The sequence below is a fragment of the Uranotaenia lowii genome, chromosome 2 (genome assembly GCF_029784155.1).
Source record: "Uranotaenia lowii strain MFRU-FL chromosome 2, ASM2978415v1, whole genome shotgun sequence".
Lineage (NCBI taxonomy): Eukaryota > Metazoa > Arthropoda > Insecta > Diptera > Culicidae > Uranotaenia > Uranotaenia lowii.
The window spans coordinates 263,936,230-263,950,366 of NC_073692.1; the positions used below are offsets into that span (position 1 = coordinate 263,936,230).

Below are 14,137 nucleotides of genomic sequence, written 5' to 3' on the forward strand. Positions count from 1 at the left end.
CCCCCCTCCTTTGAGTAGCGAATTTACTTACTAACTAACCGGTGTGCTTCTATTCTTTTTTTTTTTGAATCGGTTGTCAAGTAGGTTAGTGAGCCAGTCTGCACTAATTAAGTCACTTCTATTGATGACAGCCGGATTGGCCAATCATATTAGTCCTCGTCCTTTCTATTAATTTATTTAAATATAATTGGAACTTCGGATCAACCATATCTCATTTTATGGGTTAAGGTAGTGCCACCGATATCCCGATCCTACTTCTCCTTCCTCGCGAAAATGCTCCTTTGCTCTTTTCAACATCTGTATCAATTTTCATTTCAAATATACTTACTCCGAAAAAATACTTTCATCAAAATGCCGGAACTAAAATTTACTGAATCAACTAAATCGATGGTCAACTTATCTTAAGAATTTATTATCTAATTTCAAAACAAACACACTTATATAGTAAAAATTCTACCTTTGTTATGGTCAGCAAAACATCGTTAGGGCTATACTGGGTTTTTTCGCCAAGTGGGATATGTTTCCAGTGTTTTTCCAAAACTTTGTTTTCATTCGTGTGAAATTGCTGCGAATTTATCAGACATCATCATCATTTAATTCAATGTACGGATACGTAGATAACACCGACCAAAAGTCTGCTGGATTCAAAGAAAGAAGGAGATTTCTTCCGGGAACATCTTCCTAGGTAATAAACGAAAACAGTGGTATTGATATTGTTGTGCATACAGAACTAAGTTATGAAAAAAGTTTGTTATTTTGTTACCGAAACAACACTTCAAGTACCACCCACCCGATCACACATTAGATCGTCGAAATTACCCACGAAGGAACCATCCTGACCGAAGACTGATCTATTGAGCGTTGTTTATCGGTTGATTTTTGTTGAAAAAATAAGTTTGGTTACCAGTTACTTATTAATGTTTTTTTGTGACTAAGAACTTGATTTCTTCGGAATAATTTCGCTACTATACGTTCAATTTTTATGTAAATTAATGTTTAAAGCATTAAATTATTGATTAACTTCATTTTTTATCTATCCTTTCCTTCAATTGTAAACTCTGGCGCTGAATTTTAGTCTTGGGACTCATATGCGAATATTTTTCACATGGGACACATCAGGGGTCATATTTTTTTCGAAATTTTGGGAACAAACTTTGAACAAAAACTTGTTTTATAGGTAAATTGGAGCACAAAGAAGCGTTTTCCATCGATAACTTAAAAACGATGAAAATGCACATGGGACTCATATGCGAATAGGGGCAGTATAGTAAAGTTTGTTTAACATAGAATCTGGTCGCATCTTTTCATTTACTGCAGCGCCCCTAGTTGTCACATCGCGAATCTATTGACAGTGTTTTGATCCGGATGGTTTGTTTACTTAGTGGTGAAAATTTCATCAAGATTGAAGCAGTCAGTCAAAAGTTATCGACGATGGAACGCGAAAGGTGATAGAAAATTCTGCACACTCACGTAGAGAAACCGACGAAGTCAGGGGTAAAGATCACGAAATTCCTGAAATATCCCAAATCGACTGTAAATTTGTTGCTGCAACGTTACCGGGAGACGATTACGGTGGATCGAGCAAAACAAACCAGGCGTAAAAATGTAACATATGACCGGAAGCTGCGAGCAAAGGTAATTCGATCAGTTCACAATAATCCTGGAATCTCCTTGCGTGATTTGGCGAAAAAGTTCAAGACGAACCACACTACAGCTCGACGAATTTGTTTGCGAGATGGCTTATGGTCGTATCATGCAAGCAAACACCCCAACAGGACGCTGAAACAAAACCTGGTTGCCAAAACCAGGGCAAGGAAGTGCCCTACGAGAAAGTGTTGACCAAGTACAACGGATGCATTTTGATGGACGACGAAACCTACGTCAAAATGGATTTCGGACAAATACCCGGTAACAAATTTTACCTTGCAAAGCGTAAAGGGAATGTTGCGGGTAGATTCAAGTTTGTTTTCGCAGATAAATTTGCTCGTAAGTTGATGATTTGGGCTCGTAAGTTGAATCATTTGGCAAGGGATCTGTAGTTGTGGGAAGAAAACTAAGAATTTCATCACTGGGGACTCAATGAATGGAAATGTTTAGAAAAAAGAATGTCTCCAGAAGAGGGTTTTGCCGTTCATTCGATCCCACAAAGGTCCGGTGAAGTTCTGGCCGGACCTAGTAAGCTGCCACTACAGCCGGGATGTCGTTATGTGGTATAGGGAGATTTTGTTGAAAAAAGTATCAATCTACCAAACTGTCCGGATTTCCGTCCCATCGAGAAATATTGGGCAATAGTTGAGGGCAAACTGAAGAAATGTGGCAGAACCATGAAAAAACCCGCTCAAATGGCGAATGAGGTTACCAGCAGTAGTGTGCAGAAAATAATGGGTGGTATCACAAATAAAGTTCAAAAATTCATTCGAAAAGCTGACGAATGATTTTTATGTATTTTTTCCTTAAAGTGCAATAAAAACCCTACAAAATGACATTTTTACTTTTGTTGTACGTTATTTCTTTGCTGAGAAATGATCTATTTTATCCGGTCAGATTCTATGCGAAACAGACTTTATTAATCATTAAAAAATGCTAAAGCGCATTCTATACACTACCAGAACTCTAATTAAGCTAAAACAAGTCAATATCAAATAACTTTTAAAAAAAGATAAAAAGGACAAAACTAGCCGTATCAAAATAAATTTAGGGTGAATAAGATCAAATATAAAAAAACAAAATAAAACAAGTTAAACAAGACAAAAGTGAATAAAATTAAATTTTGAAAGACTACCCAGAAAAAAAAACAAGACACAATATACTAAAAAAAAAGAAAAACAAGACAAAACCAGATAAAACAAAACTATCCATAATGATAAAAAAAACAATATATAACAAAACAAAACTATAGAAAACTAGAAAATGCAATCATGAAACAAGATAAAACTGGACTTTACCAAATTAAACTGAATAAAACGTCATAAAACAACCAAACACAATAAAAAACACGATGCTAAATAAAACAAGAAACAAAATTAAATAAGACAAAACAAAATAGAACATATCAAAGTAGACGAAACAAGCTCTTACATAGTTAAAAATACGTAAGAAGAAAAAATAAAACAAAGCAAGATACAACAAGATTAACAAGTTTTCAGTAATTTACAACTCTGAAAATAAAAGTGAAAGCCGCCATCTTGGATTAATGATGGCGACAAGCAAATTTTTTTTCCCACTAAGTGGAAGATTTTTCTATATTTTTTATTTAACTCAAAAACAACACACATAACTTATCAAAAATGTGTAAAAATGGGAATTCCAATTCGAATATGTGCAATCTAACCTGAGCGTGTCCTGTTTAGATATCTAGATCGAGAACTGTAACTAAGTTTTTATGGCGATTTTATAATCAAGCACTGAGTGCTATTATAAAACATGCAGAAGAAAGCTTGGAGCGAACTTCTACGTTTGTGATTTATTGTAGTTTTAACGGAGCATTCATAACTCTTTCAAAACAACTTAACACGTTCGTCGCCACGTCACCCATATTCGGGTGACGGGTGTATTTCCTGGAGGGGCCCATCGCATCAAAAAGCGTGTGACGCTCTCTTATACCGCTCAGCTTCACCACACTTTTCAAATATGGGAGTTCTCCCTCTTTGCTTTCTCTCTCTGAAAATTTCTTTGGGCCCGGTAAGCAAAACTACCAAAATGAGCGTGGCGACGAACGTAAAGGGTGATACGGTCAAAATTTGGTCAATATAAAATTGACGTATTTCTTTCAATTTGCATTTAAAAAACCTGAACACCTCTCATTTTGAAGGTGTGTGTGTGTGTGTGTAGAATGTTGCTCCTATTTTGATTTTGGAATTCACTCTTCAGTTGTCAAAATGCCGTTCAAGGAAGAAGAGCAGCGTATCAAAATTTTGCTCGCGCATCGCGAAAATCCGAGCTCTTCGCACACAAAGCTGGCAAAATCGCTAAAAGTTGCCAAATCAACCGTTACAAATGTAATTAAAGTGTTCGGGGAACGTTTGTCGACAGCCAGGAAGTCTGGATCGGGGGGAAGTCGAAAACCGGAAGCCGCTGAGACGACAAAGAGAGTTGCCGGTAGTTTCAAGCGAAACCCTAACCTCTCTCTCCGAGATGCCGCAAATAAGCTGGGTGTATCGTCTACAACCGTACATCGAGCCAAAGAACGAGCCGGACTATCGACTTACAAGAAGGTAGTGACTCCAAATCGCGATGATAAACAAAATACGACGGCCAAAGCGCGATCCCGGAGGCTGTACACGACGATGCTGACGAAGTTTGACTGCGTGGTAATGGACGACGAAACCTACGTCAAAGCCGACTACAAGCAGCTTCCGAGACAGGAGTTTTATACGGCAAAAGGGAGGGGAAAGGTAGCAGATATTTCCAAGCACATGAAACTGTCAAAGTTCGCGAAGAAATATCTGGTTTGGCAAGCCATCTGTACCTGTGGCTTGAAAAGCAGCATTTTCATAGCTTCCGGGACTGTCAACCAAGAAATTTTCGTGAAAGAGTGTTTGAATAAACGTCTGATGCCTTTCCTAAAGAAACACGGTTGTTCCGTACTGTTTTGGCCGGATTTGACATCTTGCCATTACGGTAAAAAGGCCATTGAGTGGTACGCCGTCAACAACGTGCAGGTGGTTCCCAAGGACAAGAACCCTCCCAACACGCCAGAGCTCCGCCCAATTGAGAAATACTGGGCTATTGCCAAGCGGAACCTAAAGAAGACCAAAAAAACTGCTAAGGACGAGCAGCAGTTCAAGGCAAACTGGCTTTCTGCGGCGAAGAAGGTGGACAAGGTTGCTGTACAAAGTCTGATGGCAGGGGTTAAGCGTAAGGCCCGGCAATTCGGATTTGGAAAAGCGGAAGCCTAGCTGAATATTTTTCCTGAATTTTATACTAATTATACTTGAAAAAGAAATTTAATTTGATTTTTAAATAAACGATTTCACCGATTTAAACGCGTTTCCCCTTGACCAAATTTGGACCGTATCACCCTTTAACAGTATATTTAGTAAAAGTTTTATAAGCGTGTTCAAAACTACCTGAAAATAAATGATCGAAACAAGAATATAAGAATTTTTATGACTATTATAAAACTGTCATAAAACGATCTGCACAAAAATGCCATAATGGAACCATAATGAAATTTCCTAATGCTAGGTGGCCTAATCTGTGTTACTTTGGATCGCAGTGAAACTTCATTTTCTTTGAAGAGATCTAAATCCTATTTAAGACTAAAGCGTACATCTTTCAAGGATATAATGGCCCATTAGCCCAGAGAAAGAGTACTATGTAATGCCGTGACCGAGACTCGATCTCATGACCTCTGATTTAAAAGACATAAAAGCTATCCTCTAGACCACCAGTGTTCAGAATTATTAAAAAATGGATAAGTCACTCCAAAAATGTTGTTAGCTAACCCACTTCGAAATGCATGCTAATTTTACTTTAGTTGCATCTATAAGTTTCTCAAATCGTTATGCATTTAATTCTGCACATTTTAATTTTTCAAGCGTCATATCCGTTCCACTTTATAGAGAAATAGATTCAAAGCTTAGTCGGCTCAGTTTTTTTTCCAATATGAAGAATGCAACGCACAAAAGCTCAATTAATCTGAGCGATCGAATTCACCCAACCATCCATATCCATAAAGGCGCATATGAACGATATTTCGTAAGCAGAAGAGAAAAAAAACGTTTCAATTGAATAACTCGGCATCGGATTTGTTAATCTAATGTCAGAATTAATAACCGACAGCCTGGAGCGATCGTCATTCATTCGCCCCGTATCGACCAGAATCTAGCAACGCAAAACATTTTGAACCATCGCGACCGAGCCCTGTTTTTCAAATTCATCGTTTTTATATGTCTTGAATATCGAATTGAACGTTTTAATTATTTATGGGATTTGAATTTCAATGAGTTTTTCTACCTCCTAGCCTTGGCAAACGCAATCAAGAGATGTGAAATTCTTCATTATGCCCACTACTGCGCCATTCTTCGACGTTACAATGATTCATAACGCTACATTATTGTGCTGAAAATTTCGGTCACCTATACCTGGTAGTGTATGCTAATTTGTACTTCGTGTCTTTTATTATTGACACATTATCGCCCAAGAATGGAACGGAAACTATCGCCGGAAGAGTATGAGTAGGAGCTTAATATACAGCTATTTCGAAAATAGTAATAGCACCAATTTGTTCAAACTACCCGGAGGCAATCCGAATTTATCACAGCCGTATGCCTTGTTTTACTAATACCTACTAGTCTGACGACCTCACCGACTAAATAACTACAAACGATTTTTTTTGTTGGAGTAGCGACCGGCAATCGTGATTTTTATCTAGTGCTATTTAGTTGAATGTTCTCTCGAGCCAAGAAGACGCGTGCCCAAGACAGACGCCCCCAAGTGCCCCAGCGCGTTTCTAATCTGTCTGATGACACCGCTCGTTCACGAAACATCCCATACGTTTTTTTTTATCATTCGGTTTGCACGGCACAACTCCGACGACTTTGAGAGAAAAAAAAAATAACACACATTTATATTAACAAATGTTGAACGCGCGACAGTCAAGTTTTACCACCCGCACCATTTCCCATAAAGATAACCAGATTTGTCGGAAGACGAGTTTGGCGTTACGAAACAACGGCCACCAACCTTATGTTAACTAGTCGTGTCAACGACCTTGAGCTTGAACTCCACTTCTGCTTCACTAAATGAACACGATCACGAACCAGTCACGATTTTCTCTAATCGGTAACATGTTTTCTTATCTCTTCCCTTCCTCCAGGAGACATCACACAGAAAGGATACGAGAAGAAGAGGACGCGACTTTTGCAGCCATATTTAGCCAAAAACGCACAGCAAGGTAATGGATCTTTTCTTTTAAATGGAGTTCAAAAATATTATAAAACTACTAGAGGTCACCGATTCAACTATTTCAATACACAAGTTAAACTAAACTGGTGCTTAGTCTAATCATGGTATCAAATCCTTTTTTTTTTAAATGTTAAGTCGCAGAATGATATGTAATGCTCCATATCAAATCAGAACTATTTATTTCAGGGATGAGCAAACCGCGGCCCGCGGGCCGCACGTGGCCCGCGAGACCCTTTTGTGCGGCCCGCGAAGCTTTTTTCAAATTTTTATGCCTTAACTTTTTTCTACAATGGATTGTTAAGGAAATTCATATGACGTGATCAAAATATTCACTTATCTGCATTTGCCCCACAATAATCGAGATTGTACACTTTTTGTGGCTTTTTAAGCATTTATTATGTTCTGTTCAAGGCATAAATGCAATATTGTTTATTGGCAAAACGTAATATTGGATTTTTTTTTAAATTCAGGATTCGTTTTTCCTAATTATTTAACTGCTACCACTTTGAAAAGCAAAATCCATTAGAGTTAAGAAGAGCAGCTAAAATCGGAAGCTACACATAATCGAAGGAATTTCGAAGTCCGTTAGTGAAGTCATTATTTTCGTTTCAAGCAAAAATAAAGTTGTATGATGAAAGATATGCTCAGCATGTAATTTCATATCTAATTCGGTAAAAAGGCTTGTTCTGTTAGCATTCAAATACTGGCAAAAAAATCAAACCATAACCTTGTGAAATATTATTTATTTCTGAATATTGGCGAAAAAAAGGAAAGTTTAATAATAACGTGTGAACGATTTTAGATTGTGCCGGAATCGAAATTTTCTCCAAAAATTATAAGTTCTTGATAAAAACAATAGATATCTGAAATTCTGTGATTCAACTCAAAAGTTATTTGACGAATATATGATGCTTTTTCAGAAATTTGCTAGAAAATTTATAACAAACATCGATAAATTGAGTTGTTCCACTCATAATATACCTTTAGAAATCCTATCCCAATGATGCCTAAATAAGATTTAAAATTATAAAAATCTGGATAAAAATTCTTGCATCAAGCCTGCAGTTTTGAAGATATTTTTGCCTAAAAATATGTGAAATTGAACATTTCTCTGTGATTTCGAAACCCTGCTCAACATCTCAATGCAATGATCCAATACGGAACTTCCATTTAAAAACGAGGTTCTAAACGTTTGTTGGAAAACATCTAGGCTTTGAGGACAAGTTTTAATTATGGAAAACAAAATCACAGAAAGTCTTTTAGTAATTCAACGCCCAACGCTGTGGTGATTGACTATTGAAAAATTGAGAAAATTGAGATGAAGTTAAAATGACAAAAATTCAGTGATGTACCTTTTCAATAGTCGTATTGAATTTCTGTTTTTAACCACGTGAATTCGGTTTATCTATCCTTTTTCAGATTAGTTTTCGCCAAATATTTGTAGTAAAAAATGACGGAAGCTTTGATTATTATTAAAAACAAGTTATTTTAAGTGCGGCCCGCCGAAAAGATTTCAAATTTAAATTGGCCCGTTGGTTCAAAAGGTTGATCACCCCTGATTTATTTTATTTAGGTACATTCCGTCTCACGACATAACTTGACGACCGTTCTCCAATTTCTCAAATCAGAACTATATAGTGTATCAAAAAATTGTCCCTACAGCACGTAACTTGAAATCCAAACAATCAAAAAGTGCACTTTTTCAGTCAATAAAAATATTACAATTACATTATTCGCTGCAGAAACTGGTCTTTTTTATAGATCGGTATTAAAAATGTGTATGAATTAAACCTTAAAAATAATCCAATTCATTTTGTTTAGAAAGTCCCAAAAAGGACGTCAAAAAATTGTCCGTACATTGAGGCCTTTGCCAAATATTAGTCAAGTATACAGTTATGTGTCAGTCTGTCAAACGCAGAAACGTGAGTTGAATCTCAGCAAAGACAATTTCCAGTGATCTGAGCGATAAATACGGTAAAATGAACCTTATTTAGCATAAATCAGTAGAAGTTTCCGGATGTCAACGGGTATTTTTTTATGAGAAGCAGACATTTTCCTGTTAATTAAATCCACAAAAATTAACAGGAAAATGTCTGTCAAAAAAATACCCGTTGACATCCGGAAACTGATTGTTGACCTGAAGAATGGCGGTAAAAGCTTGTCCAAAATTGCAGGTTTAGTAAAACGGCCATGATCGTCGGTTCAGTATGTCCTTCAAAACTTTAAGAAGACTAACTCCCTGGAGACTACTCCAGGAAGAGGCTGCAAACTGAAGCTTACGGTTCGTCACCATCGCATCATTTTCAGGGAAATCAGTCAGAATCCTAAAATCAGTGCCCCGAAACTAGCTGACAGCCTGAAGAATTTTGAAAATATACAGGTTAATCCTCAAACGGTACGGAACATACTACATGAGAAAAATATCGAGGTTGTGTTGCTCGTAAGAAGCCGTTTATATCTGCAAAGAATAATAAAAAGCGATCCATTTTCATTGGACATTTATCAAATGACTCATAGGTATAGGAGTTTCCTTAGGAAATGTCTAGGAGCATAGGAGGTGTAGGAAAATCATGATCGCACCATTTACCAAAATGGATCCTGATCTCTACCTTTCACAAACTAACACAACTCCTTCCTTGGATACTTGAATATAGATTCGCAGACGTATAGACGGTTTCCATAGTTGGTGATACTAGCTTGTCTTTGGTTCTGACTATTTTTACGTGTTTCCATACAAAAAATGGAAAAATTGATTTCCAGGCTACGCAGATTTTACGTAAAACGAAGGCAGAGGGTGGTTGAAAATAAATTTTGTATGGAAACACGTAAAACTCATCAAATATACGCTTGTTGTGTTCAAATATAAGCGCGTGAAGACAAATGAAAACTACACCAATTTGTTGCACTTAGTTCAAGCTTCAATGTGGTTCATTAGTTTTAAATATTCACTTGCACGTTTTTGCACTAAAAGCTCGTGAAGTTGAGTAAAAATAAAAATTAAAGTTGCAATAAGTTGGCTAGGAAACGTCGTAGAATGTTGAAATCTTGTGCAAAATGTGTGATTTGAATACCCCAACCAATGTTCAGAACATCTTATTCATGTAAATTCTCATTTAACTATAGTTAAGCTTAAAAAACTAACTTTTAAATAACTTTCTAAGTAAAACCTTTATAACTCTGCTCTGATAAGATATAGAGTTTTGATGTATTCAACAAAGTTTTATATTTTTACGTATTCTACAACTTTGTAGTATAAAGTGAAGCTCTATCTATTGAATTAAAAAAGTTTGAATTTTCAATTTTTTTTATAGTTGACTTTGACTAACTTTTGATGCTTTCAAGTTATGAAACATGTTTGAAGAAGCAAATGTTCTGAAAACACTTAAGAGATAAGATAAAAGACAGAGGCGCTACGAAAAAAGTTCCACTTTTAGCCCTTTTGGACCACAGTGCGGTGGTGGCAAAGTAATTGTATGGGGTGCTTTCAGTGCAAATGGCACCGGAAACTTGACATTCATTCACGAAGAAAAATAAATAGATTTATCAGTCATATTACGCGTCCACAGGAATATAACTATGATTGTTTGGTTCTGACCCGAAAGTACGATCAAACCAACCATCAGCTTATACGAGTAGTCCAGGGAGTTAGTCTTCTTAAAATTCTGAAGGACATACTGAACCGACATCGCTCAAACAGTATTTACAAGCAATCGAATGAAAAATAGGTTTTTCAGACCACTTTTTTGAACTTTTTGCGCAATTTCATTAAAAAAATTTAAAAAAATATTTCTTGGCTTCATGATGTAGACATTAACTTCAGCTTTCATATGCATAAGACAAATATTTTTTTGGACGTGTAATATATGAACTACAGCAGTTTTCCTGAGGCATGTTTTTTCGGTTTTTTTTTCTTTCATGCTGAATAACGAAAAAACTAGAAGCTTTAGCCACCTTTAGCTATATATAATGTTCTAAACATATTTTACTGACATTACAAGGTTTCTATTGATATAAGTTTTGGTTAGATCGGTTCAACACGCCAAAAGTTATAACGATTATAGCTTGTAGTGTCAAATTGACACTCCTAGTGCTGATTAGGGTAATGATATCTGATGCGGATGAGGGTTAAATAGGTTGTGGTACTATTCTTATTTTGCATCCTGTTTTCATAGTTTTGGTCCTCAACGCAAATTACTTCGTCCAAAAAGAGTTAACTCATGCTTGATTTATCCATTGAACAATTTAAAGCAAATGGTAGAAGAAGATTTTGACGATTTTCAACCATTCATATTTTAACAAGCATAACACATAATGGTACTATTCTTATTTCGCTCACTGTATGTATATGTATCCGTTTCGGAGATTTTTGTCCTGTAATTGGTTGGAATTCCTCTGGCCGCAAATGTTGATAGATTTTGATGATATTGGATTCATTGTGTTGGGGATTTCTTTTTGTTTCTCAATAATTTAAAATTATGTCGATATGTTTCACGAGGTTGTCTGTAGTTGGTTCGAGAGAATGGAAAGAAGCTCTAAAAATCTTTTTTTTTTCAATGGCTACAATTCTCGATTGAATTGCTGTATTTTGCTGATCAAGAATACATCTATCCACCGAGACGCAAGGGTCCAATGAAAGTGTTGATCGCTCACTCGGATCTTTCAGTAGAAATAGTTTTTTACTTTTTGTAAATTATTTTTCGGCATATCGGTGAAATATATATTCTTGGAGAAAGAATATCAGAAATGAATTTGATGAAGATGGATAGAAAAGTGAGAAGAAAATTGACAGATGTTGAACAGAGCGAAAGAGCATTTTTGCGAGGAAAACTTATTAACGTACACCATACTTTACCCCGCAACATTTCATTATTTAGGAGAAAGTAGTACCGGGATAGAGGTGGCACTACCTTAACCTATACAATGAAATCTGGTTGGTCCGAAGTCTACATGTGGTGAACACGTATAAAGCTTAGTTCTTTTAGAAATGGGACACTTTCTTTTGCTTATAGCTCGTTAACTAGTAATCGGACATTCAAAATTTTGACAGCATTTTGCTGCCTGTGAAAAGTACTATCCGACCTATTTTTTTCAAAATTTTAAATTTACGCGTTTTTGAGATATTTACGATGCAAGAAAAAATGGAAAAAATAATTTTGCACACTTTCCTTCAAAATCCATCATAATCGAATTGATGGCTGACAAAACCGTTGACTATTCAAAGAATTAATGTGTGTGAGTGGTGGAAAAGTATGCAAACACTGTCAAAAATGTCCACAAAGTTCAAATCAAGCATTGAGGTGAAAAACATGATCAACAACTATGATTAAGGGTCATCTGGAAAGTCAAGTCTCATACCAGCATTTTTAATTTGGAATAAGCGAAAAACTAAGGGTGGATCGCTGAAATGTCCAAAAAAAATTTCTCCGATAAGCTGAAAGTGTTGCCTTGTTATGAGTCAATCAAACCCAACCTCAAAAAATAATTTTTTGCTACTTCCAGAACTCGTAAGCTGTACAGCCAGCACAGAGACAATGGGAAAGATGATGTTTGATTAACGACAAAACTTATGAAATACCCTATTTACAACAAATTACAGCATTTGAATCCTATACCATGTCTGCTCGTGGCAAGGTCCCGAGCATATCAAAGAATGTATTTGCTAGTTGTTTTGTATAAAATAAAATAATTTGCCCAAATTCTGCTCCTGTGAAAAAAAAAAACAACAATTTTCAAAACGAAAACTTTGCTTTTCGCTGTTTTTTAAAGCCTAAAAAGAGTAATCTTGTATGTACACTTCACAACCTCCGATCTATACTAACCAATTATACTTGAACTTCAATCTAATGATGGTTTCACTTCGTTATTGTCAGATTTTGCCAGCGGAATTTGCATTAAAAACGCTTTAAAGTTGCTAAAAATAATCAAGTTTTGTTTATTTCGAAACAGCTTTATCACTAAATTGCCCTCAGTTTCTTTTAAAAGAGAAGTATTCAACCGAAAAGTAGCAGAAATTAAAGGAGAAGGTTGTAGCAATCTAAAATTCAGATAAGGCGAAGTATAAGTTTGAAAAACTGATCAATATCATGAATGAAAAAAGTGTGCGCCAGCCGATGGGAGGTACCAAGAATAAAGTACATTTTTTTCTTACAAAAAAAGATAAATATTTTTTTTCAAATTTTTTCATGAATTATCATAAGATTACCTTCATTTCCTCCATAGAAAGTATTTAGATCAAACGAATGGTTTTCGAGATACACGCATTCGTAACTGTCCCATTTCTAAAAGAACTAAGCTTTACTCCGGACGTATAGCTCGTCCTTTACTTTAATTAACGGTGGTTAACTTATCTAATTAATTATAATTTTTTACTTAAAAAAATAGACATCCGATTTCGGCTTTGCTTCGCTGTATCTCATTATTCAATGAACTAGTTTTCTTAATTCAAATTTTGGAAGGTTGAGCAAGTTGAGCTGTTATGTAAATGACGATTGCTTACTGTGCCTTACGGTTCCAATATACATATTTTAACGTGTCAGTATGTATTGTTTCTTGGTTTAACTACAAAATCTACATAGGTTATTCGGTAAATTGGGACCAATATGAAACGTCAGGCTTAAAATCTGAATAAATTAATTGTTGGCGTAGAAGGAAAAATAGCAAAATTAGAGTAACAGCTAACAGTTAAGTCGCCGCGACTACTACTAACTCTCCTCATACTAACATAGATGCACTGACTTATTCTTCGACTCGAGTCACGTGACTTAGGAAATTTCATATATTTTCTATGGCTTAAATAGCCTCTCTAGCCTGGAAATTTTCGTTCAGATGAGCTGCTATCAGTGTTCAGAGCTCATCGATACTCAAATTTCTTTCCTGTAACATTTTCTGGTGTCGAGAGGAAGTATCGAAATTTCGTGAGTCACGTCACTCGAATTGCAGAATAAGCCCCAATTATTCTATGTTAGTATGAGGGGAAAGCGAAATAGTCACGGCGACTCAACTGTTAGCTTTTACGCTTTTACTCTAATTTTGCTATTTTTTTTCTTCTACGTTTTAAGCTATCTATTTATTTAGAAATTTAGTTTTCGCTCTCATAATACGCATCACTGCCTAAACTGCGGAATCAAATTAATAACACTAGTTTACAAAATTTTAAAAAAATCGTGAACTTGATTATCTGACCAACATTTTTAATGTAAAATCGGGCGCTGAATCCGAAAATGAAATT

At 35.8% G+C, this 14,137-nt stretch overlaps 1 protein-coding gene across 12 annotated transcripts in view; it reads left to right on the forward strand.

The window, feature by feature from the left end:
* The window catches only part of LOC129749178 (disco-interacting protein 2), a 194,074-nt gene that overhangs the window by 161,201 nt on the left and 18,736 nt on the right, over positions 1-14,137 (forward strand). For all 12 annotated transcript variants that reach the window (XM_055744091.1, XM_055744092.1, XM_055744094.1 and 9 more), the window contains exon 3: positions 6,821-6,898. In XM_055744091.1, coding sequence (XP_055600066.1) covers positions 6,821-6,898 — 78 coding nt within the window. The remainder of the gene's footprint in view (positions 1-6,820; positions 6,899-14,137) is intronic.